A 21,552-nucleotide genomic window follows, 5' to 3' on the forward strand; every position below is an offset into this window, starting at 1 on the left:
TAGTTTAAATAGAGGAGAGTTCACTTAGAACTTTGCATAGAATAGTTATTCAATAAGTATATGCTGATTTTCTTTAAGTTTGAATTTATATGAATTAGCAAGAAAGAGAAAAATGCAAGTGTTCTGGAAGTAAAACACACCTATCATCATTATGCTGTCACTTTTACTGTTTTTGACACTTATTAATTTGTCAGGGTCTTGCAGCTCTAAGGCAGGGATATTGCGATAAGCAATATCTTCACTACCTTCCCCTCTGTATGGCATGACTCTGACACTTGTTCTCAGTTACTCAACCCTTCCACAGTCACATAGTTGTGAACCCACATTAATATTACCTCTTTAGGGACAATTCTCAGGGCCATATTCCCCTTGCTTACAGAGACTCCTGACTCAGTCCTATATTCTCTTCCACACTTTGCATGACTGAGGCTAGGGATTCTCCTTTCGCTTGGTTCCTTTTCCTGAAGCAGCCAAGAAAAATAGGTGACTACTTCTTAGGATGCTCACAACGAACTATTCAACAGAGACTACCTGTGGAAACTTTCAATAGAGTTAATTCTGATAACCAATGGAAACCAAATGAGGAAGGATTTCATTTACTTTTACTTTATTTTAGGTAAGCACTGTTCAGTTATAAGAAGAAAGCTTAAAGAATTTTTAGTATTAATGTCAAATAATGATGAAAATGTCTTTAAAAATATTTTCAAGTTACGGGAAGCCTTCTTTTGTTAGCTTTGAGTACAGTGTGCTTCCTCAGGGTCGCAGGACCAGTGGCTCAGTGACAAAGCAGCAATAACAGTACCACATGGGGTTTTCTACTCCAGAGACAAGTTTTAAATTTTGTAAGCTCTTTGGGCCCCTTCTTCAAATCATGTTACGTGACTTAAATCTAGATTTAAAAATCCATTAGTCTTGGCAAATTAGAATTTGCTCTCTTATGTATGCACAATAAAATGTCTTTCTTATAAGATATGACATTCTTCAGTTAGTACTTAAAATGTTAAGACATTTAGCATTATTTGGTGACTTTCAGGTATTTTAGAGATATTTTGCTAACCATATTACTGTGAAACAATCTTATATATGTATTGCATAGAGAAAGCATGTTTTCTCTAAACGCTCATTTGTGTAAACTTACCTTGCATTGTTAAAGCGTCTCTATTTTCCAATTCAACATTTCCATTAAAAGGTAAATTAAGCTCCATATCATTCATAAACTTACTAAATTTTACCATATATTCTGTAATTAATCACTGACCTCAAGGTGAATATCAGTTTACATAGGTGACAAAATCAAATATTTATAATATACTATGATTGGTGCAATCATAGGATTTATGAAAAGTTCTGAGTCCCAAGGCTATATACAAGAGGTAGTATTTTAATTTGAAAATAGACACTTTACAGAGTTGATTTTTAAGTAGATGTTTATAGAGGAAAAATAGGTAGCTTCTAGGCAGACCAAGAAAAGAAAGCACTGCAGACATGAAAGATATATTCAAACTAAAAGCAGAAGAGCCCATGTGCAATACCAAGCGACTCAGTCACAAAGGATAACTAGAGGAAATGGGTAGGAGGGATGCTTAAAAGAACCTGGCTAGACAGTTTAGTGTCAAACTGTGGATAACCTAACAACCCATGACCTTGAAGGTAGTGATAAGCAACCATTGGGTTTTAAGCCTCAGAGTACTATAAATATTTCTATATTTCAGAATTTAGGAGATGAATTATAAAAGGATGAAATTAGAGATAGGAATACAAGTTAGGAGGTAATCCAACAGACCAAAGATAACAAGAGTTGAACTGAAGTGATGGTGATGAAATAAGAAATGAAGATGAAAAATAAGAAAGTGGATTAGGAAGATTTTTAGGAGTTAGACTAGAAGATAATTTGTGATTAACAGGATGTGAAGTATAAGGGAAAAGAAGCAGCAAGTTCTCAAGGTCACAGCTTGGATAGCTGGGTGGATGGTGGACCTTTCATATGGAATGTAGATCAAAGCACCCATTCAGACAAATTTTAAACACACAAAATATAAGACAGCTGTGTGGCATTCTGATAAAAATGTTTATTGGACTTCTGAATATTATTATAGGTCCCTAAACTAATACAAAGAGATCTTCTCCAAAACACATTATAAAAAAGTGTTAAAAATCAAAGACAAAGGAAGAATCTTAAAAGCCACAGAAACCTTACAGGCCGGGAGACAGTAGAATACTGTATTCAAAGTGTTGAGAGAAAAAAATCTGCCAACGAATGGTCCCCTATCTGCAAAAGCCATCCTTCAGAAATGAAGGAGAAATAAAGACTTTCCTAGCCAAACAAAAGGTGAAGGTGTTCACCACCAGTACGCCATCCTGATGGGAAAGCTGAAAGGAATTCTTCAAGCTGAAATGAAAGATTAGTCACATGAAAACATGAAAATATTTTCACAACACAGTGGTAAAGGCAATTAGTCAAATTTAGAATGCTCAATACTGTAACATGATAGTGTATTAGTCACTTAACCCTAGTATAAAGGCTAGAAGAAAAAACTAAAATAACTACAGCTATGCAAATTGATTAATGAATACACAATGTAAAAAGAGGTAAATTATGACACTGAAGACAAAAGGAGAGTTAAAAGGATAGAACTTTTGTATGTGACTGAAATTAAGTTGTCAGCATAAAACAGACAGTTACATCCATAAGATGTTTTGTGTAAGCCTCATGGTAACCACAAAGCAAAACCTTCACTGTGCACATAAAAGACAAAGAGAAGGCAATCAAAGTATACTACTAAGGAAAACCATCAATGCATAAAAGAAGACAAAAAGAGAGGAAGAAAGGAACATGGCAACTACAAAACAGCCAGAAAACAATAAGCTGGCATTAGTAAGTTTTTACCTATCAATAAATATTTAAAATGTAAATGGACTAAATTCTCCAATCAAAAGACACAGAGTGGCTGAATGTATTTAAAAAAAAAAAAAAAGAACCAACTCTATACTACCTACAAGAGAGTCAGTTCAGCTTCAGGGACACATATAAGCTCAAAGTGAAGGGAAGAAAAAAGATATTCATCAAGTGGAAACCAAAACCAGATGTTGCTATACTTCTATCACATAAAATAGACTTTAACTCAAAAGGTATAACAAGAGAGGAAAAAGGCCATTATATAATAATATAAGGTCAATTCACTAAAAAGATATAACAATCACAAATACATTATGTACCCAACATCAGAGCACCCAAATACATGAAGTAAATAATCTGAAGGGAGAAATAGATAACAATATAATAACAGTAGGGAACTCCAATGTCTCACTTTCAACAGTGGATAGATCATCTAATCAGAAATCAATAAGGAAACATTGGACTTTAGACCAAAAAAACCTACAGACATACAGAACATTCCACCCAACTGCAGGAGAATACACACACTTTTCACATATACACAGAACATTCTCCAGGATAGATAGATCATAAGGTAACAAAACAAGTCTTAACAAATTTAAGAAGACTGAAATCATACCAAGTATCTTTTCCAACCACAATGGTATGAAAGTAGAAATCAGTAACAAGAGGAAAACTGGAAAATTCAGAAATATGTGGAAAGTAAGCAAACTCCTGAACAACCAATGGATCCAAGGAGAAATCAAAAAGGGAACAAAAAAAATCTTCAAACAAAGATGGAAATACAACATACCAAAGCTTATGGGATACAGCAAAAACAGTTTTAAGATGAAGTTTATAGTGTTAAACACCTACGTTAAGAAAAGAGAAAGATCTCAAATAAACACCCTAACTTTGCACCTCAAGGAACTAGAAAAATAAGAATAAACTAAGACCAGAGTTAGCAGAAACAATGAAATAACAAAGATCACAGACTGTTGGTGGAAATGGGAATTAGAACAGCCATTACGGAAAACAGTATGGACATTCCTCAGAAGATTAAAATAAAACTATCAGAGGATTCAGCAATCCCACTTGTAGGTATATATGCAAGGGAAAGGAAATCAGGATCTCACAGAGCCACCTGCCCTCCCATGTTCACTGTAGCATTAATTCACACTATGCAAGGCATGGAAAACTACATGTCTGTCCACAGGTGAAAGGGATAAAGCAAAGAGATACACACACGCACACACACACACACACACACACACACACACGCATGCACGTGTGTGAATATTTTTTAGCCAGAGAAAGAAGGAAACCCTGCCAGTTACAACAACATGAATAGAGGGTATTATGCTAAATGAAGTAAGTCAGACAGAGAAGGACAAACACTGTGTGATTTCACTTACATAAGGAATCTAAAAGTAACAAGATTAGAATGGTTGTGGCTAGGTGCTGAGGAGTTGGGGGAATGGAGAAATGTTGGTCAATGGGTGCAACCTTCCATAGATAGATGAGGTCTAGGGATCCAATGAATAGCATGGTCACTACAGTTAACAATAGCGTGTATATATTTGAAAGTTGTTAAGAAAGTAAATCTTAAATGTTCTTACCACAAAAAAAAAAGGAGTTAGGTGATGGTATTAACTAATACTATTGTGGTAATCATTACTCAATAGATACATGTATCAAATCATTACATTGTACATCTTAAACTTGCACAATGATATATGTCAGTTATATCTCAAGGAAGATGGAGAAATTAAAAAAAAATAAATGCAAAGTTCCAGGCACATAGTAGGCACTAAAAAAAAAAGGAAAAAAGAAACCCGATAAAACCCAGACAGTAAAAGTAACAAAATTTAAAAATGACTATAGACATTGATGAAATTGAAATGAAACTGAAGACAAATGTACAATAGAGAGTACCAGGAAAGTCAAAAGCTGTCTTTGAGAAAAAACAATAATATTGATAAACCTCCAGGAGACTGATCAAGAAAGAAAAAAAAGTGAGAGAAGACACAAATGATCAATATGAAGAACGAGAAAAGATTCATCACTGCAGATCTTACCAACAATAAAAATTCTGAATAGTTAGATGAAATGGAAACATTCACGAAGACAATTTACCAAATTGACACAGAAAGAACTAGATATAGAAAATATGAATAGTTCTCTGTTTTAAAGATAATGAATCTGTAATAAAAAGTCTTCCTGCAAAGGAAACATGAGGATTAGCTGGTTTCCTGTGTGACATCTTCTAAAATAATAGCAAAGATGTAAAATTTTTCAGCTAATAGGAAAAAATAGATCACTTCTTAACTCTTTTGATGAAATTATCATGATCTGTTTTAAAATTTGACAAAAGCATTTAAAAAATAACAGCCTGTAAATATTAATTAATTAGAGATCTACTCAGTGAAATTTGTTCATTAAAAAGAATTTTATTACCACAAGACCACACAACAGATGAGCTGTTATTTCACACAACCACAAATCCTATCATTACCTCTAGCAAAAAGGCATGTTTTTAAAATGATTTGGTATGCAATATTTTACATACATGATGTAGTATTTTATATGCTTATATTGAGATTAAAGTGACACTGAAAAATAAAGACTTAAAAAAAAATGTAATAAATTCCCATGGGCATAATGTAGAAATATTCTATGTGAATGAAGTAGAAAAGTAACCCATGATACTTATAAAGGTTGGCCACTTTTGGTCTAATCCTATAATATTGCAACGAGGCAGAGGTTAATATATTTTACATTTCAATTATTATAAGGAACTGGCAATAAACTTTTTGCAAAAGGTTGAAAAGGCAAATATTTTAAGAGTCAGTCAGTTTGGACATTTTTATATAATAGTTTATTTCTCTCTTTGAAAATCCTTTTAGAAGCAATGAGAGAGTTTCTTCTAATTAACATCACTTTCATCAGGTCCATTTATCAAGGCTGGGTGGGTACACATGTAATGCTAAAACTGCCGCCAAATAGATCCTGTCTTGCCAGTGAGTTCATGAAAGGAATGGGTGGCTGGTCACCAGGGCTTGTCTCATAGTTCCTTTGTATTTGACAATGAATAATGCAGAACCTTCTGAAGTTAATTCTGGCAGTACAAGATTTAAACTAATGCCAGGGGTAGTAAAATATCCTAACATAATTTTGAAAAGACCCAATTATCTCTTTCTAGAAGATTAGGCTTTAAAATTTTCATATGAACTAAACACATTATAATATTATAAAGTAATCAGTATGAGGAAATCTTATTGAATCTCAATAAAAAGACAAAATTATTACACATGTTATCTCAGTGGGTGTGTGTACAGTACATAGCTAGTCTTCTTGGGTTGAATGGTGTGTGGGGTATGTCTGTGATTGCCTATCGGTGAAATATACTGCATACATCAATAACACATATTTATTGAATATATAATGGATGATCAAAATAGATTAGAGGCAACAATGATATTAAAATGGCTTCTGTGTGATAATTAGGTAATATGTTCCCAAAAGATTGGCTAATTCTTTCTCATTTAGAAATGATACTTTTTCCTTTACTCCTGATTACATCAAGGGAGCTAATTAAGCTTTATAAGTATAAAGGTTTTTTTTCTGCATGTGAAGTCAATAGAAGGGGCTGAGTGGTCCTCAGAGCTGTCAGATACCAGATTCAGGATTAAGGCATGTATATACATGTGTGTATAAAGACTTGTTAGATTTCAAGACTGCTAATGTACTTTAACAAGAATCTATTGAAAGAACCCAGTTACCCTTGTCTCCTTCCCAGGTACTTCTGCACTCTCCATTCACTCTGAGCCATCTTTTGATATTCAAGGATCTTGTAAATGATGGTGCCTGCCATCCTCCACCCTCAAAAAATACCACACTCCTTAGATAATGTGCCACACTCCAAGTTTTCCACTGATTCTATTCTTTATCAAAATTTTCATAGTTGCCTATCTTGCTATGTATTTTTGTCTCAATCTACTAAGCCAAATTACGCTAAGGCACAAATTACTGTGAAGTGTTTGATACACCAACTCAACTGAGAAAATTACATTCAGCAAAGGAATTGGGAGGTGCAATGCTTTCTTATTTAAAGGAATAATTAGAGGAAGTAGAGATTCAGATGGTATAACAGCAAAGCAAAGATCCTTGGGTACTACTCCTCAGTCATACTTAGTCAACTGCCTCCACCATCTACTAATAAAGTGGCCTGGGTACATGAAGGCTCAGATGGCAGTATGTTCTGCTGGGGTGTACTTACAGGTCACCGTGGATGAGGCCATAGATCTGTGGCATGCTCTGATGATAGATTCCTCTCAAAATAACTATGAGGAGAATCACCACAAAAGCTGGAAGTCCCCAACTCAGAAGGAAGAACAGCAAATATCGCCTTTCTGTGTGTTCATCATTCATCACCAGTACGTACCAGAAATTCACAGACTGAGGAAGGAGACAGAACATAAAATGAGCAGGCTCTGGTCTAACAGCACAGGACACAAACTTCACTGGCATAGGGATAAAGACTTACTGACCAACAAAAGGTCTAGGATCTACTTAATAACTATACTTCTGAATTGATTTTTTTTCTTAGTTCACACATTCATTCTTTCATACATCCACAAATTTCAGTAACCTCAGAGGTCTAGAAACATTGGGGAATCTTTGTTCATTTATTTTCCTTATTTGCTTTGATTTACTGTCGTAATCATCTATGATTATTCTGTAAATGTGTTTTCTTATATTCAAACCTACTTCCTATGTGAACATCAGGGTGATGATGAAGTAAACAGCCCTATCTTTCAGACTTTTTGAAAATTTTTAGTTATTGAGGGCTTTTCATTTGGCAGCGCCAGTCACTGGTCCAGGGAATGGGGATCTAAGTGTGAGGACAGCCCCAGTCTCAGGCCCCAGCAGAAGATACAGACACAGGAACACAAACTGACTGCACAGAGAAAAGACTCTGATGGGGCAGGTTTTGTGGCTGTTTTTCTTTCTCAGTTTATACTGTTCGTTTACTTGACAAGTATTTATTGAGTGCTTACTAAGTTTCAGGGACCAGTCTGGGGACAGGGAATATAGCAGTGAAAAAGGTGGTGGAGGTATTTACTTCCTTGAATCTGAGTTTCCAAACAAGTGGGAAGAAATCATTTAAGGAAAATATTTATTCTATAATCTATTTTATATGTGTTATTCTATAATCTATTTTATATGTGTTATACGATGATAAAAATATAAAAGGGGCAAGTGTACAGAGAGTGTGGAGGCTGAGGGAACAGAGTGGATAGAGAGAAAAGGAAACGGGGGCTTGGAAATATTATTGGTTCTAAGTCCCACATGTAGCTTGTATCTCAGACAAATCTAGAACTTCTAGTGTTCTCTTATGTTTAATTAACATTTAGCACAAGAACATTGAATATCATGTCATACATTATTTCACATAATGATACTTATTCCCTAGATAAATCCCCTTTTTCAGTTACCTATATTGAAAAGAATATGAATACAAATGAATTATACACATGTACAGATACATGTGGGAGAATCTTATACAAGTAACAACAATCCCAGAGCCTAGGTTCCTTCATGTGTATGAAGTTATTCTAAAAATTCGATGAAATATTACATCCAAAATACTGAGCACATAGTCACCATTGGAAAATGTTAACTGCTCTCTTGAATCTCCTATGAGGATGTCAGGCAGTGTGAAAGACAAAGGATAAACAGTTTAAGACCAAAGGCAAGCAGTGATACAATGGAAACTCTATGTGACAAACAAACATGCCTAAGGTTCCTGGAAAAGCTTTCAGATGCCATTTACTGAGGCTTCCAAGTAAGATTCTATCTGGACCAAGTTAGCCTCGGGGGGTTAGTACTGATTGGGTTAAATAAAGAAAGGATACAAATGTTTGGTTACTTGAGAGATTTCTGTCTCTGGATGTTGTTTAATGTCAGCCCTTCTTATCTTTATGTACATCTGCTTTTACTATAATTATAAAGCATGACTTGAGTTGTTGCTTATCTAAATTGTTCTAACTTCTTTTTAAATATTATTAAGTTCAAAAAGGGCTGTTCCTCCTCTTTCTATAATTAGTATGGGTGCATGTGGCCAAATAAGTGGGAGTGTATCAAGAGTCTGATGCAGAGGTGATCAATGCTGCCTGTTAGATAACAAAAATTCACGCAAAGGATGATTATTAGTTCACCTTCAGAATAAAAGTACGAAGTATTTATAAGAACTAGATGTTCGTGTGAATCATGTAACGTGGTGACTCAGTGGTGCAGTTAGTACAAGAACCAGGAAGGAGGGTGCAGATTGGCAATGTCTTCTAAGTTGATCCATCATGATAAAGATCGAGACACGTCCAAAATGTCTGCTTTTAAACAGACGGACATTAGTTCCATCAGTTAGACTCACTGAACCTTTTAGCGATTGCCTGACCTTTACCACAGGCTCAGATAAGATTGAGACAAGCGTAAACGTTTGTTAGATTTATACATGCAATGCCTTTGCTCCAGAGAGCTCAAGGCACAGTGTTTCTGAATTTGTGTATACAAAATTAAGTAAAGCAAGCTCCAAAATCACAAGCTTTTGATAATTTAAGGGAAAAAAAAAACCCTTTCCTTCTCAAAAACACCTATTTATTGAGGTATACTCTAAGGACAGTATTTCCTATTATATGTCTCTTTTTTTGTGGGGGCTTGAAGGCTATAGACTGGAAATACTATGTAATGAAATAACATTTAATTACTCTAGAAATACCATATGGCACAATTGTTAAGATTTGTTTTGACTAACTCATTTCAAGTTCTACTTGAATTTTAAAATATTTTAATATATTGTAAGTGGGTACATTTTGGGTTATACCTAGGTCATGAGCTCTCCTTCTCTGAACCCTGTCTCCCTATTCTTCCCAGCCCCAACACATGCAGAGTGGGTTCACGATCCTGCTTCTCTGTCTACAGCTGATCTGATCTGGGGGAGAAGCATGACCCTGGCTGGGCCAATCAGCTCTCACTGAATTCCTCGAAATTCAGGGATAGACTATGCTGGTCAACTGAAAAAAGACATACGAAGTTTGGTGGTGAGAATAGCCCAAAACACAGTGTGTTTACTATAGAGAAGAAGAATGGGCCGACACAGCCTTCTATTCATGCTCACATCTCATGTGAGGTCCAACTATATTTACAGTTCTTTGGTTCAATGAGTTAATCCTATATGCCTATTATTCCTTTTATTATTTGAATGCTTGCTTAAATTAGCTCAACTTAGTTTTTCTTTCTTAGTAAAAAAAAACTTGACTGAGCAATATATAATTAAACTGGATTAGAACCTCCAGCTATTGCCATTGTCTAAATGAGATGACAGTGGAGCACTGACTGTATCTTTTCCCGATAATCATGGAACCTCCCTTGTAATCTAAGGTAAGAGTATTAAGAAACCGTGATGTTTGCATAATAATTTTGTGTTGACAGATACATAGCATATGTGATCTGTGTGCCTTAGTCTGTGTGATTATCCAATGCTGAAAGTAACAGAATTACGGGAACTCAATACAAATTAAAAGGTGTCACTCTTACACAAACACATTTCATGCGGACTGAGCACGGTTCCCAATTCACTGCTCATCATACAATTTTCCCGCTAAAGACTAAATGTGAACTGAAATTTTCAACACCTAGGTCTCTAGTTATATTTCTACCTCTATGTTTTAAAATTTTTGTTAGAAGCATCTTAATGGACTATATCCAGACATCACCACTACGTACTAATGTTACATTTTTAGCCAACATATTATTATCCCCAAATTTAGCCAAGTATATTAATTTAACTTGACTACAATTCATATGCACTTAGAATACAGGCTTTCCTAGCATTAATGTGCAGCAGGCTCTAAACATTTTAAATTTTAAAGATTTTAAAAATATTTTCAGAAATTAGTAACAACCAGAAAGATTTAAAAATATTTTCAGCATTAGTAACCATCAAATTAGCCACTTTGAAAGGGAAAAGTGAATAAAATGTTCTGCACTGTGTTTAAAAATGAGTGACGTTGCCACAGAAGCATATGTAAATGTCAACTCACCATGTTAGCATAGTTGAGTTAACACCTTATTTGTCAGTTCTTGTCAGTGAAGGATAATGCATTTGAGTTTGCAGACTTCTCACAATTATCAGCGTTTCAACACTACTGGGGTGACTATAACTTGAGAGAACTTAAAAGCCCATTTTAACAAAGAAAACTAACTAACGATATATTTTTAAATGTCCTATAATAACACAATCTATAGAAATACAGAAAAGGAAGATTTGCAAAGGCACACACTCTCAAAATATCAACTTTTGGGTGAGTAATGAATAATATAATTATTTTCTAGAAGTTTATAAAAATTTGAAGACATGCTCATTAGTGACTAGATTTGAGTTTTTGACATTGTTCTGCATGGATAAGCTGTCTATTTTGGCCAATATCATTTGGCTCTTCTGGTGAAAGGAGAGTTTAAACCATAAGTTATTAACAATTCCTTCACTCAAACTTTGTGACTAAATTATTGTAGAGATTCTTCTAATAAAAACACTGGTGGCACGGATGCACAGACTATGAATTTTAGCAGTGTTCCAGGCCCTTACAGATCTTCTGACCATACCCTTTTATTTAGAGATGAGGAATTGCAGGCAGTGAGAGAAAAGCATTGCCTTTTCAAATTCTGGTTAGTTATAGAACTGGAAGTGGAACACAAGTCCACAGCATCTTGTAGAGACTGAATAAGTTTCAGATTTATTTCCACAGCAGTTCATACAAATATTGGCAATACTATTATTTGCATGAGAGCTTAATTTTTTGTCATTTTGCCCCACTCACTTTATATGCCAGTGGAAAGGCATTTTCCTGGCCTCTCTTAATCTCTCCATTTTTATTGACACTAAATGAAAACTTTTAAAGGTTTATCAGAATGTAAATGGCATAACTGTGAACTGTGGTATATTAATTTTTGTATACCTCACAGTACCTAGTGAAATGCTTTGTATATATAATCTTTATTGACAAATATCAAATTAATGAAGATGTACACGATTTCAATTAACAATTTTTATTGATGTTAATAATTTCAGTATTTGGTTTAGGTATTAGGTTTATTCTTTAAATACTACCTTGCCAGAAGGAATTTTAGGAGGCACAATAATTTTAATTGATTTAATTGAACTCCTAACTAAGTGGTGGAAAGTTAAAAATGTTAAATGCAATAGTTTTAAGAGAGGGAAAATAATTTCATATTACTAACTGGGTAATAAATGTAGAGCCCATATTAAGCTATATCTCATGTAATCAAGACAACTGTTCTCTTCAGTTTTATGGTATTTTTTTTTCTACATAGGAGTAAACTGAGGAAAGGGGAAGTATGTTTTTAGACTTAGTACTGAGGCTGTTAGGATTTAAGCTGACTGAGTAAGATGTAAACCAATCTACTAAAATACCCAGACATAATTTAGGTCAAATATCAATAGGAACAAACTAAAAGGCTGTGTGTTTGTAAGCATATTTACTTATATTCTTATATAGAGATGTCTATTTATTTTTACAGTAACACTTTCAATGACTACTATATACTATCTTTCAAGTGTCCACACAGGAAAATCGAAGACATACCTTGTTAATTGATTATCTAAGTCAGAATTATGCTTTCCTATGTTCCATGAACAGAAATTCATTAACTTACCCACGTAATACATGCCAGCATATGCATATTAGCAGATCTGTTAAACATAAGAGAGATGTGACTTTTCTTTAAGTTAAAAATAGGCTCTTTGAGCGTCATAAATTTTCATAGTATGTGGAATAAAATGGGTATCTAGTCTGTCATTTAATATTTGGTTACTAACTGTTCTCCAGAAACCCTGGATTGATTTATAGAATCACATTTAGTCGGAGATCACGAATGCTATTAATTCTGTCATCACCATGTTCTTAGTCATCCATTTCAGAGGAGAGTCTAAGCAGTGTTACCACATGTCCTTGCTCCAGTTATCCTCTTCCTTTCAAAATTTTTTGCATGAAGTAAACTGCAAGGCTTTTTTGAGGGTTGGAGAATTCAGTATTTCCGCTGTATATCATTTTTATCTTGGTAATGACCAGTTTGTTGCCCTTAATACCTTTGATGTTCCCAACAATTAAATCAATGATGAAGGAAAAACACAGCTAATTTTAGCCTTTCTCTCCCTGTTGTTAGGCTCTGATGCTATGTAGCCTTTCTTCCAAGGACTAAATAATGCGCATGTTTGCTCCGTCCTAGCCTGATTACAGGGAAAAATGAGGGCTCAAGATGTCGATACTTGGGTACAATTTTAAATGATTTCCAACTTTTTTCTACCATTTAAAAAATTTGTTCTCAAAAAAAGCATTAGTTTCAAAATAAAGTATTGTGTTTGTAAAGTAAGCTGTGTCCTTAAGCATAAGATGAACAGACTGGAAGGACAATTAAAGGTTTGGATAATGTTCATAACTGAAGTAGACTGCTATAGTATTTAACTTGGTGACAGGAAATGATCATAAAACTGGGCCACACAAATATACAGAAAAATTAAGTTTCTACTAATCTATATTATATGTTAGTATCTCAAATAATTTACTTTTGGCTTATTTCTTTCATGGATTAACTCATGGTCTGGAAAGCCATCTGGTAGCATATTTCATGTAGCTGTTAACAGTAATGGTGTAAGTTCTAGGAATTTATGGATATTCCATAAGTAAGCAAATATTCAGAGTGCAGGGATGTTGAAGGAAACCTTGTTTGTAACAGCAAAAATACCTAGAAATAACCAGTACTTTGTTAATAGCAGACCAGGAAAATAAATTATGAAATAACCATATATTATAGAAGAAAAGTATGTCTGTACTTGCAGAAAATATATTGATGTCTAAAAGTTTATGTTCATTATAATATATAAGAACACAGAAGAACATACACATATGTGCTTGTTTATATATTTATAAATATTTGTGTATTTGTGGACTACTTCTAGAGGGACAGACAGGAAACCATTGACAGTGTTTACTGCTGGGAGTAGGGCTGAGGATAGAGCAGGAAGTAGAGTGTGTGAAATACGGAGAAACAGATGAACTTCTCACTTTCTATTTTTTTGTAGTGTTTGATTATGTTTTATACCATCATTATATGACATTTCTAAAATGAAAGCAAATCAAAACAGAAAATGGAAATGAAAATAGAACAATAACTAGGAGAATAGAGTAAAAATATTGCAAGTTTAAATTCTCAATGTCAGTCTTAAACTAGACATAACCCTGCTGTTTTAAGGAAGTGGGAAATTATTTCAGTACATTCATGGAGTGTCCTATGAACAATAAACAATAACTTAGCTTCCATGGCCAAAGAGGGAATCTGTGAGTTGTTTGCTTTAATAAAAAATAAGCAACATAATTTTTTACTATATTCCCATCATGCACAGTGGGACTTCCTTGTTAAAGAAAGGGGAAGGCTAAAGAAACCAAGTCAAGGCCACCAGTTAAGGAGCCTGCTCTGAGCCACGCATGTACTTTAGTAGGAGGTTAGAGGGTGTCCAGCTTGCTAAGACTTTGTAGCCTCTGAGTGTCTGCCCCACTCTAAGTCAGCCCTCTCTTTCCACTGTACAAAGTTATCTCTCATTTGTAAAAAAGTTTTAGATTATATATACTCTGGAAAAGCAGAGTAGTCAATATGTCTCAAAACCTATGAAATATTAGCCATATATATTTGGTTAGTCAGTAATATGGGTAAATATGTGTGGAGTGTGCAGTCTGTGACAGGCACCATTCCAAGCTCTTTCCATGTATTAATTCACTTCATCTTTCCACAATCCTCAAAGAGAACTATTTTTATAAATCTGATTATTCAGATAAGAACATCTAGGCTCAGAGAAGTCATGTAACTTGTTTACCAATAACATTTTTCATTAACTACTCTACAATATAATCCAATTTGAGTACATTGTATTTAAAGTATATGATATAGAAGTAAAGTAACATTTCAAAAGTCATTTAAATGCATTTATTCTAAGATTGAAGGTATGATGCAGGTCAAAATAAACTATAATTTTGACATACTTAGCCAAATGAGTAAAATTTAATCATGAATTTTTGTCATTATAAGTTATGCACACATGTACATGTATCAAATTCTCTCCTATACTGCTAAAAAATATGAAGTAGAATCATTAAAATGTTAGCATTCTTTCAATTTTTTCAACCCCATTCAACTAACAGGATTGGATTAGCAGTAGCCTAATCTTTTACATAATGTTTTAAACATGGATTCTAGTTTTAAAAACAGATTTTAGCAGACAGTATTATATAAATGGGAAAACATAGGTTGGTAGAGTGACAACCTCTGACCACAAATTAACTCATTACAACTAACTTACCTAGAATCAGAAGTTATTAAATTTCTCCCTTGTGGTCACACCACAAACCATGAAAAATGTGTGGCGTACCATCTAACATACATTAAACGTTACTGGTACTTTAAAGAGGTTTCCTAAAACATTAGCCATGGGGAGATCTAACTGTGCATCAGCCACATCATATTTACTTAAGACTTGAAGAGAGATTAAATACACCAATCTCTATCGAGTGAAATAGTATTTGCCATCTTGTCTACTGCTCTCCCAAAGCAGGAAATCTATCATGTTTGAAAGTTGGTCATTTCCCCTTTTGAACGTATTTCACTGACTGGATGCTCTCTACTTTAAGAAACAGCCTCTTCTGACAGTTTCATTGCTATAAAAGTTCTTAACAGGAATCAAAATTTGCTTCCCTAATTTTTCACCTATTTGTTATGGTTCTTCCAAATGGAGCTATACAGTCCACTCTTCCTTTCCTGGAACAGCCCTTCCAGTTCTTGTACACAGTCATCATTATCTCCCTAGGTTTTTTCCAGGCTAGATCTCCAGCTGCCTCAGGGTTTCTTACAGAACTGTTTTCTGACTTCTCTTTGGCTGGTTAATGTTCCCGCTGAAACATGATTCATCAAAGTGGTTGCGGATCCAAAGGCTGTCTGAACATCACGGATCACAGTGTAACCATGGCTCCCTCAGCTGCCTCCATACTGTTAATGTCACTTAAGGTCTGGGCTGTTTTGCATTTACTATAGTTACTGTTTTCAGCAAACTGGTTCCACATTTGATTGCTTCTGAATTTGTGTTAAGATTTCAAATTGTTTATTAACCCTTATCAGATTATGTCACTTTCATGATAGTTTTTAATCTGTCACAGAACAGTTTCTCTACATTAGTTCTACCTGTACTTTTAACACAGGCAGCTTGATGTTTTAGCTATCTTTTCAGCTCTGTATCATTTGCATACCTGATAAGATGTTTCCTGCATTTTCATTCAAGTCATTTATCAAAAACTCAATAGGTCAGGGACATGGACAAAGATTTTCAACACACCATGGGGGACCTTGGTCCAGGCAGAGAAATAATAACATATACAGGGCACATAAAATAACGTTCAGCTTAGATAAGCTCCTGAGGAATTGTGTAAGCAGAGAACCTAGCAAACGCTATTTTAATTTCAGCAGATATTTAAGTTTTACGTTATGAAGTTTAGATTTATCTTTACTTTTTAATTGTGGGTGGGGGCCTAGAGAACACCACAAACTTTTGATAATTAGAGCTATTCAAAGAGGTATGAAATAATAATTCTGTGAGGTAGGAATTATCATCCTCATATGCAGGTTTAGAAACAAAACTTGGAGAGAGTCAATAACTTAACGTTACCAAGATAGTGGCAGAGCCAGAATTCAACCCCAGATGTAGGGCTCTAATTTTTCCAACCAAGTCTATTAACTAAATAATTCTCTTTCAGCACCCACTCATAATGTCATACCAGGGGAAATACCCATTCCTTAAGGCTGTATGGTATTTTCTTCCTTTCATCATTGCTATATGGTGGAAATCCCACATCCTTCTTATTCAACAAGATAAAAGAATATGCAAGTGCCTGGGTGCATCTCTTTACATAAAGTGATTCACATGCATACTCAGAAACCTATATGAAACTATTTTATCATATGGAAGATTGAACAATATCATGTTGTAGAAAGCACTACTAATGGCAGCATTTTGGCTGAGCCGTTCAGTTAGTGCCATTGATACTGCTAACGTGGATCTAACTCTCTCAGCCCTTTAACAACAACTCAGCATAGGACAACAGGATTTGGGATTACAGTTGGGAAAGGAGAGCTCAAGTCCTTCCCCAATGTTCACTAGTTCTGAGGAGAATACGCTGCACTATTTGGGTCTCACTCTATACTCCCTTCCAAAGTCATCTCTTCCAAGGCAGTGGCTCTATTTTTCAACTCTAAATCAGTTTTGTACTGCATTTCTATAGGGCATCCATTTCTGAGCTTTATCCCCATGTTTCCCACTTTTCTTAAAAGATCCCATTGGAGGGTTCATAGGAACTTCATGTCCTACAAAAAACTCATCGTCTTTCTCCCAATTACAATAATGCAAGTGATCATTATTTCAGTTCAAGACATCACCATCCACTCATGCCAGAAACATGGGAAACATCCTTGGTTCCACCTTCTGCATTCATAACCAATGTCTATATAGTATAGTTCTACTTAAAAAAAAAAAATCTCAAAAGCTGTTCATTCCCATTCTCCTGTGCTTCTTGCGTTTACTCCCCAAGTTCCATGATCTCTTCCCTGGATACAGTTAACACTACTTAACTGACCTCCTGTCAGCTCTGTTTTGCATTCAGTTCACTACGAACAGGAAGATCTATCGAAAATGCAAATATTATCATGTCACCTCCCAGCTTAAAATAATTCAATGACTTCCCCTAGAAAGAAGTTCAAGTTTCTTACTGTGCCTTATAGGGCCCACATCACAAGCTTCATCTGTTAGCACTCCCTTATTTTTAATCCTACTGGATTTCTTCTCATTTCCTCAAATTTCAATATGTGTTCTCCTATGTTTTACAGGCTTTTAGATATTTTCTTGCATTGATCTCCTGCTGATGCAGCAATGGATATATGTAATTATTTCCATTTTGGCATAAAGAATATCAGATACTAAGACCACTCCACCTAGATTCATTGGAAAGTTGAAGCTGGAGGGGGGAAGAAATGAAGTACCCACCTGAATGAGCATCCAGCTAAACTGGCAAAGATACAGGTAATGTGTGACAGCAGCCATGGCCGAACAGCTCTCAGCTCTGAGTTGGGGACTTGCATATGCAGATGCCAGAAACATAATCTGTAAGAAAGAAATACTTTAGTTTTTAAATCATGCTAAAATCAATCAAGAAAATTAAAAAACTGAAGTGTTTTCCTATCTGAATCTATGATTCAATGACTCAAAGGGAAAATAAGTTGATTTGTTGCCCAAACTGAGACAACTAAGAGTCATTCTAAAATGACAATATATAGATTTTTATATTTTTAAGAAACCGTGAATTATATGTAATTATACATATTGCTATATATATTGCTTTGGGCTGTCAAGAGGAAATTGTCAAAGTAAAACTTGTTTTTATCATGGATGGACAAAAATCCATAACATACATTTATTTTAGCTGAATAGAAAAGAGAAAATAGAATCGAAATACCATTCCTTGTTTAAGTTAAAGCTAATGGGAGAGAAAAGAAAAAGACGTAAAAACTCTGACTTTACTATCATCTGCATCCTCTTGTTTGGAAGTAACACATATAACAAAACAGGCTTAAAATAAATGAAAAATTTCAGAGCCTGTGATTACCTTAACCCTTGGATTTTGAGTTCAACTGCCTTTACGCCTTTGTTCAAAAGTAACCTTTGCAATGAGGCCTTTCTTCACCACACTACCTAAATTTACACCATTTTTTTCTTGCCTCCTTTCCACACATGTGATGCCCCTGCCTCTACTTTTCTTTTTCCTTTTTTTAAACAACACTTGCCACCTTCTAACATGTTCTGTAATTTGTTTCCTGAGTTTCTTGGCTATAGTTAGCCTCACCCCTAGAATGCAATCCCTAGGAAGTTCGGATCATTGAGTGTATTACTCACTGATGCATCCCAATCACACAGCCCAGGGTCTGGCACACAGCACACAATAAATACTTTTTCAAAAAGTAAATAAATGGAGTAAAATCCTTGTGATTTACCTATCATTTTGTATTTTCTCCAGGATGTGACTACTTTGTCAAGTTTTTTAGTGAAAAGTGTAGGTGGCAAGGGAAAATTTGGAGCAGAAGTGCAGCATTGCCTCTCAAGAACAAATTCTCCCTCTTCAGGACAGAGATCAAGTTTTTTCGACTTTACATTTTAATAAGCTACCACTGTGCCTGGAATATAGAAATGTTCAACAGAAAAATTGTTAAAAGGAAGAATGACTGATTCCAAAAACCTAAAGGGGTGTTGCAAGGAGAAAACCAGCTGACATGGCTCTAAATACCTCAACTTCTAAAAAGGAAACATCAATAGCTTTAATGCTGTTTTTTTTTTTAATGAATAAGGTGCTCCAAGCCAAATCAGAGAAATGGGGTGAAGTACTTTCTTTTCAAATGAAATATGCCCCATCTCAATCGTTTTGTCCCAAAGGTGTGTCCATTACATCTCCTTGAAAATTTCTGCCCAAGCGTTGTTTCTAGGGTAGCATTACTGTGGTGAATTTGCCAAGAATCTGGGGTGAGGCTTTGCATGCTTCCAACATCTCTATTTCGCAGGGACAGGCTCACCTTCACCAGCCTGCTTAGCCAGTTATAAAAGAACCAAAGTGCCAATTAACAAATTTGCAATAATATGTATCTCCTGCCATGATGAAGTGACTCTTCCCTCTTGGGAATTATTTATTGAGTACTTTCTGCACCAACTGCACAAAAAAAACCTTTTCTTTTTTAAAGCTATGGGTACTGAACAAGTAAGTTTACCCTTATGGGACTAATTCCCTCATCAGTAGGAAGAGAAGATGGAAAAGATGAATTCTAAAATCCCTTTCTACTCCAAGATTCCAGGATTATTTTTTAAATGAGAAACATTCCTGACTCAACTTTCTGTTTATTTAACTCTAGATTTGGAGCACTGTAACACACTCTACTAAAAAAAATAAAGCAGATGCTAGAAATTTATGTCTCATTATTTCCTAACAATCTGGTACAAATGAGTCCCCTGAAAAAATAATGCCAACAAATTTTCTTTCCCAGAACATATCATAAATAGCTTCTGAATTATTAGAGCTTATTTGAAAAACATGCTTAAATTTTCCTAGATTTTCACTTCTAATTCCTGAACTGTAACATATAATAGGTCACAAATTTAATCTTCCTAAATTCCACAAATATTCCTTGAACAAATACCTTGGGAACACAGTACTGTGAGATTCAGCCAACAATACAAATAAAAAAGAAGTAATTTTAACATTTTATGTTCCTTCTTTTTAGAAAATGGCATCTATTTCCATAAAGTCTATAAGCATATCTACAGTAAATTTCAGTCTAATTCAGATTCCGTAATATGGAATATGTCCAACTTTGATTGGTAGTTTGTTTTAATTAACCTCAACAGCTTGCTATGTGTAAATTCAACTTATAATTGAATATGCTTAGTTTTAAGCACTCTATGAAATGATTTATAAATGACATGCTAATCTAAGTAATTGTAATTCTTTTCAGTTTTTTTTCTTTGAAACAAATTATACAAGTTAGTGTTTAAACTGTACTTTCAGTATAGTTTTAATGTGCAAAATTCTGTTAAGATATGACTTATTTTATTGATTTAATCTCCTTTTCAAATCGTAAGAAAAGCAAATACAAATCCGCTTTTGTGAACTATGAACATTCTTCCAGAAAGTTCTCTGAATTGTAAGACATACTTCTGTCTGTGAGATGATTAGTCATCTAGAGAAACTGAGCCCTCACAATGCACATCACTACAAGAGGAATGAGCTAAGAGATGTGAGAACCAGCTATTACATGTAAGTAGGTCTATCAAAATTAAATGAAATTAAAATAGAAATTAAGTGATCAAAGCAAAATAAAACCAAATCTCCCAGCATATTTAGCTCACACATCTTTAAGGCACACAACCTAAGAGATGAAGATTGTTCGTTTACTCAAACAGATAGCGATAACCAGGAAAAAGGTAATTTTCATAGTCAGCTCTCTGGATGCATTAAATTGAATACTGTAATGGAATAAAAGGAATATTTTAAAGGTTCTCAGTCACTCATATGTTGATTCACTTATTCATTCAGCAAGTGTATGAATATCTACAAAGCATTATGCTATCTATGCAAGACGGAAGACAGCATGGCAGAAAACTATTGTGGACCAGCAAGGTGCTACTTGTTTTCGTGTGTGTGTGTGTGTGTGTGTGTGTGTGTGTGTGTGTGTGTGTAACCCACATATTGATGACATGAAGTCATTACTGTTTTTAACCCAAACAATCGATAAATGAGAGGATCTGATAGGGGAATCAACCTATTTGAGAGTCAGTGAACAAATTTTAAAGTTAACATAGGATTCAAATCCTTGTGTTCTGATCTGTAAGGCCAGTGTTCTTCTTAGAATACCACACTGCTACCTATGAAGCTAAATCAAGCACAAGTTCTGTCTCAATGTGCTGAAATTCTAGTTCACTGTTTCTCAAGTCCCAAAACTCACTGCAGGTTCATAATGGC

The 21,552-nt window shown here is 34.7% G+C and overlaps 1 protein-coding gene across 1 annotated transcript in view; it reads right to left on the reverse strand.

Annotated features, from left to right (window-relative positions):
• Positions 1-21,552, reverse strand: part of ADGRV1 (adhesion G protein-coupled receptor V1) — a 487,139-nt gene that overhangs the window by 170,541 nt on the left and 295,046 nt on the right. The window contains exons 83-84 of the mRNA XM_036925534.2: positions 18,036-18,152; positions 7,155-7,333 (exon numbers count right to left, since the gene is read on the reverse strand). Coding sequence (XP_036781429.2) covers positions 7,155-7,333; positions 18,036-18,152 — 296 coding nt within the window. The remainder of the gene's footprint in view (positions 1-7,154; positions 7,334-18,035; positions 18,153-21,552) is intronic.

This window comes from Manis pentadactyla, chromosome 2 (assembly GCF_030020395.1).
Source record: "Manis pentadactyla isolate mManPen7 chromosome 2, mManPen7.hap1, whole genome shotgun sequence".
Lineage (NCBI taxonomy): Eukaryota > Metazoa > Chordata > Mammalia > Pholidota > Manidae > Manis > Manis pentadactyla.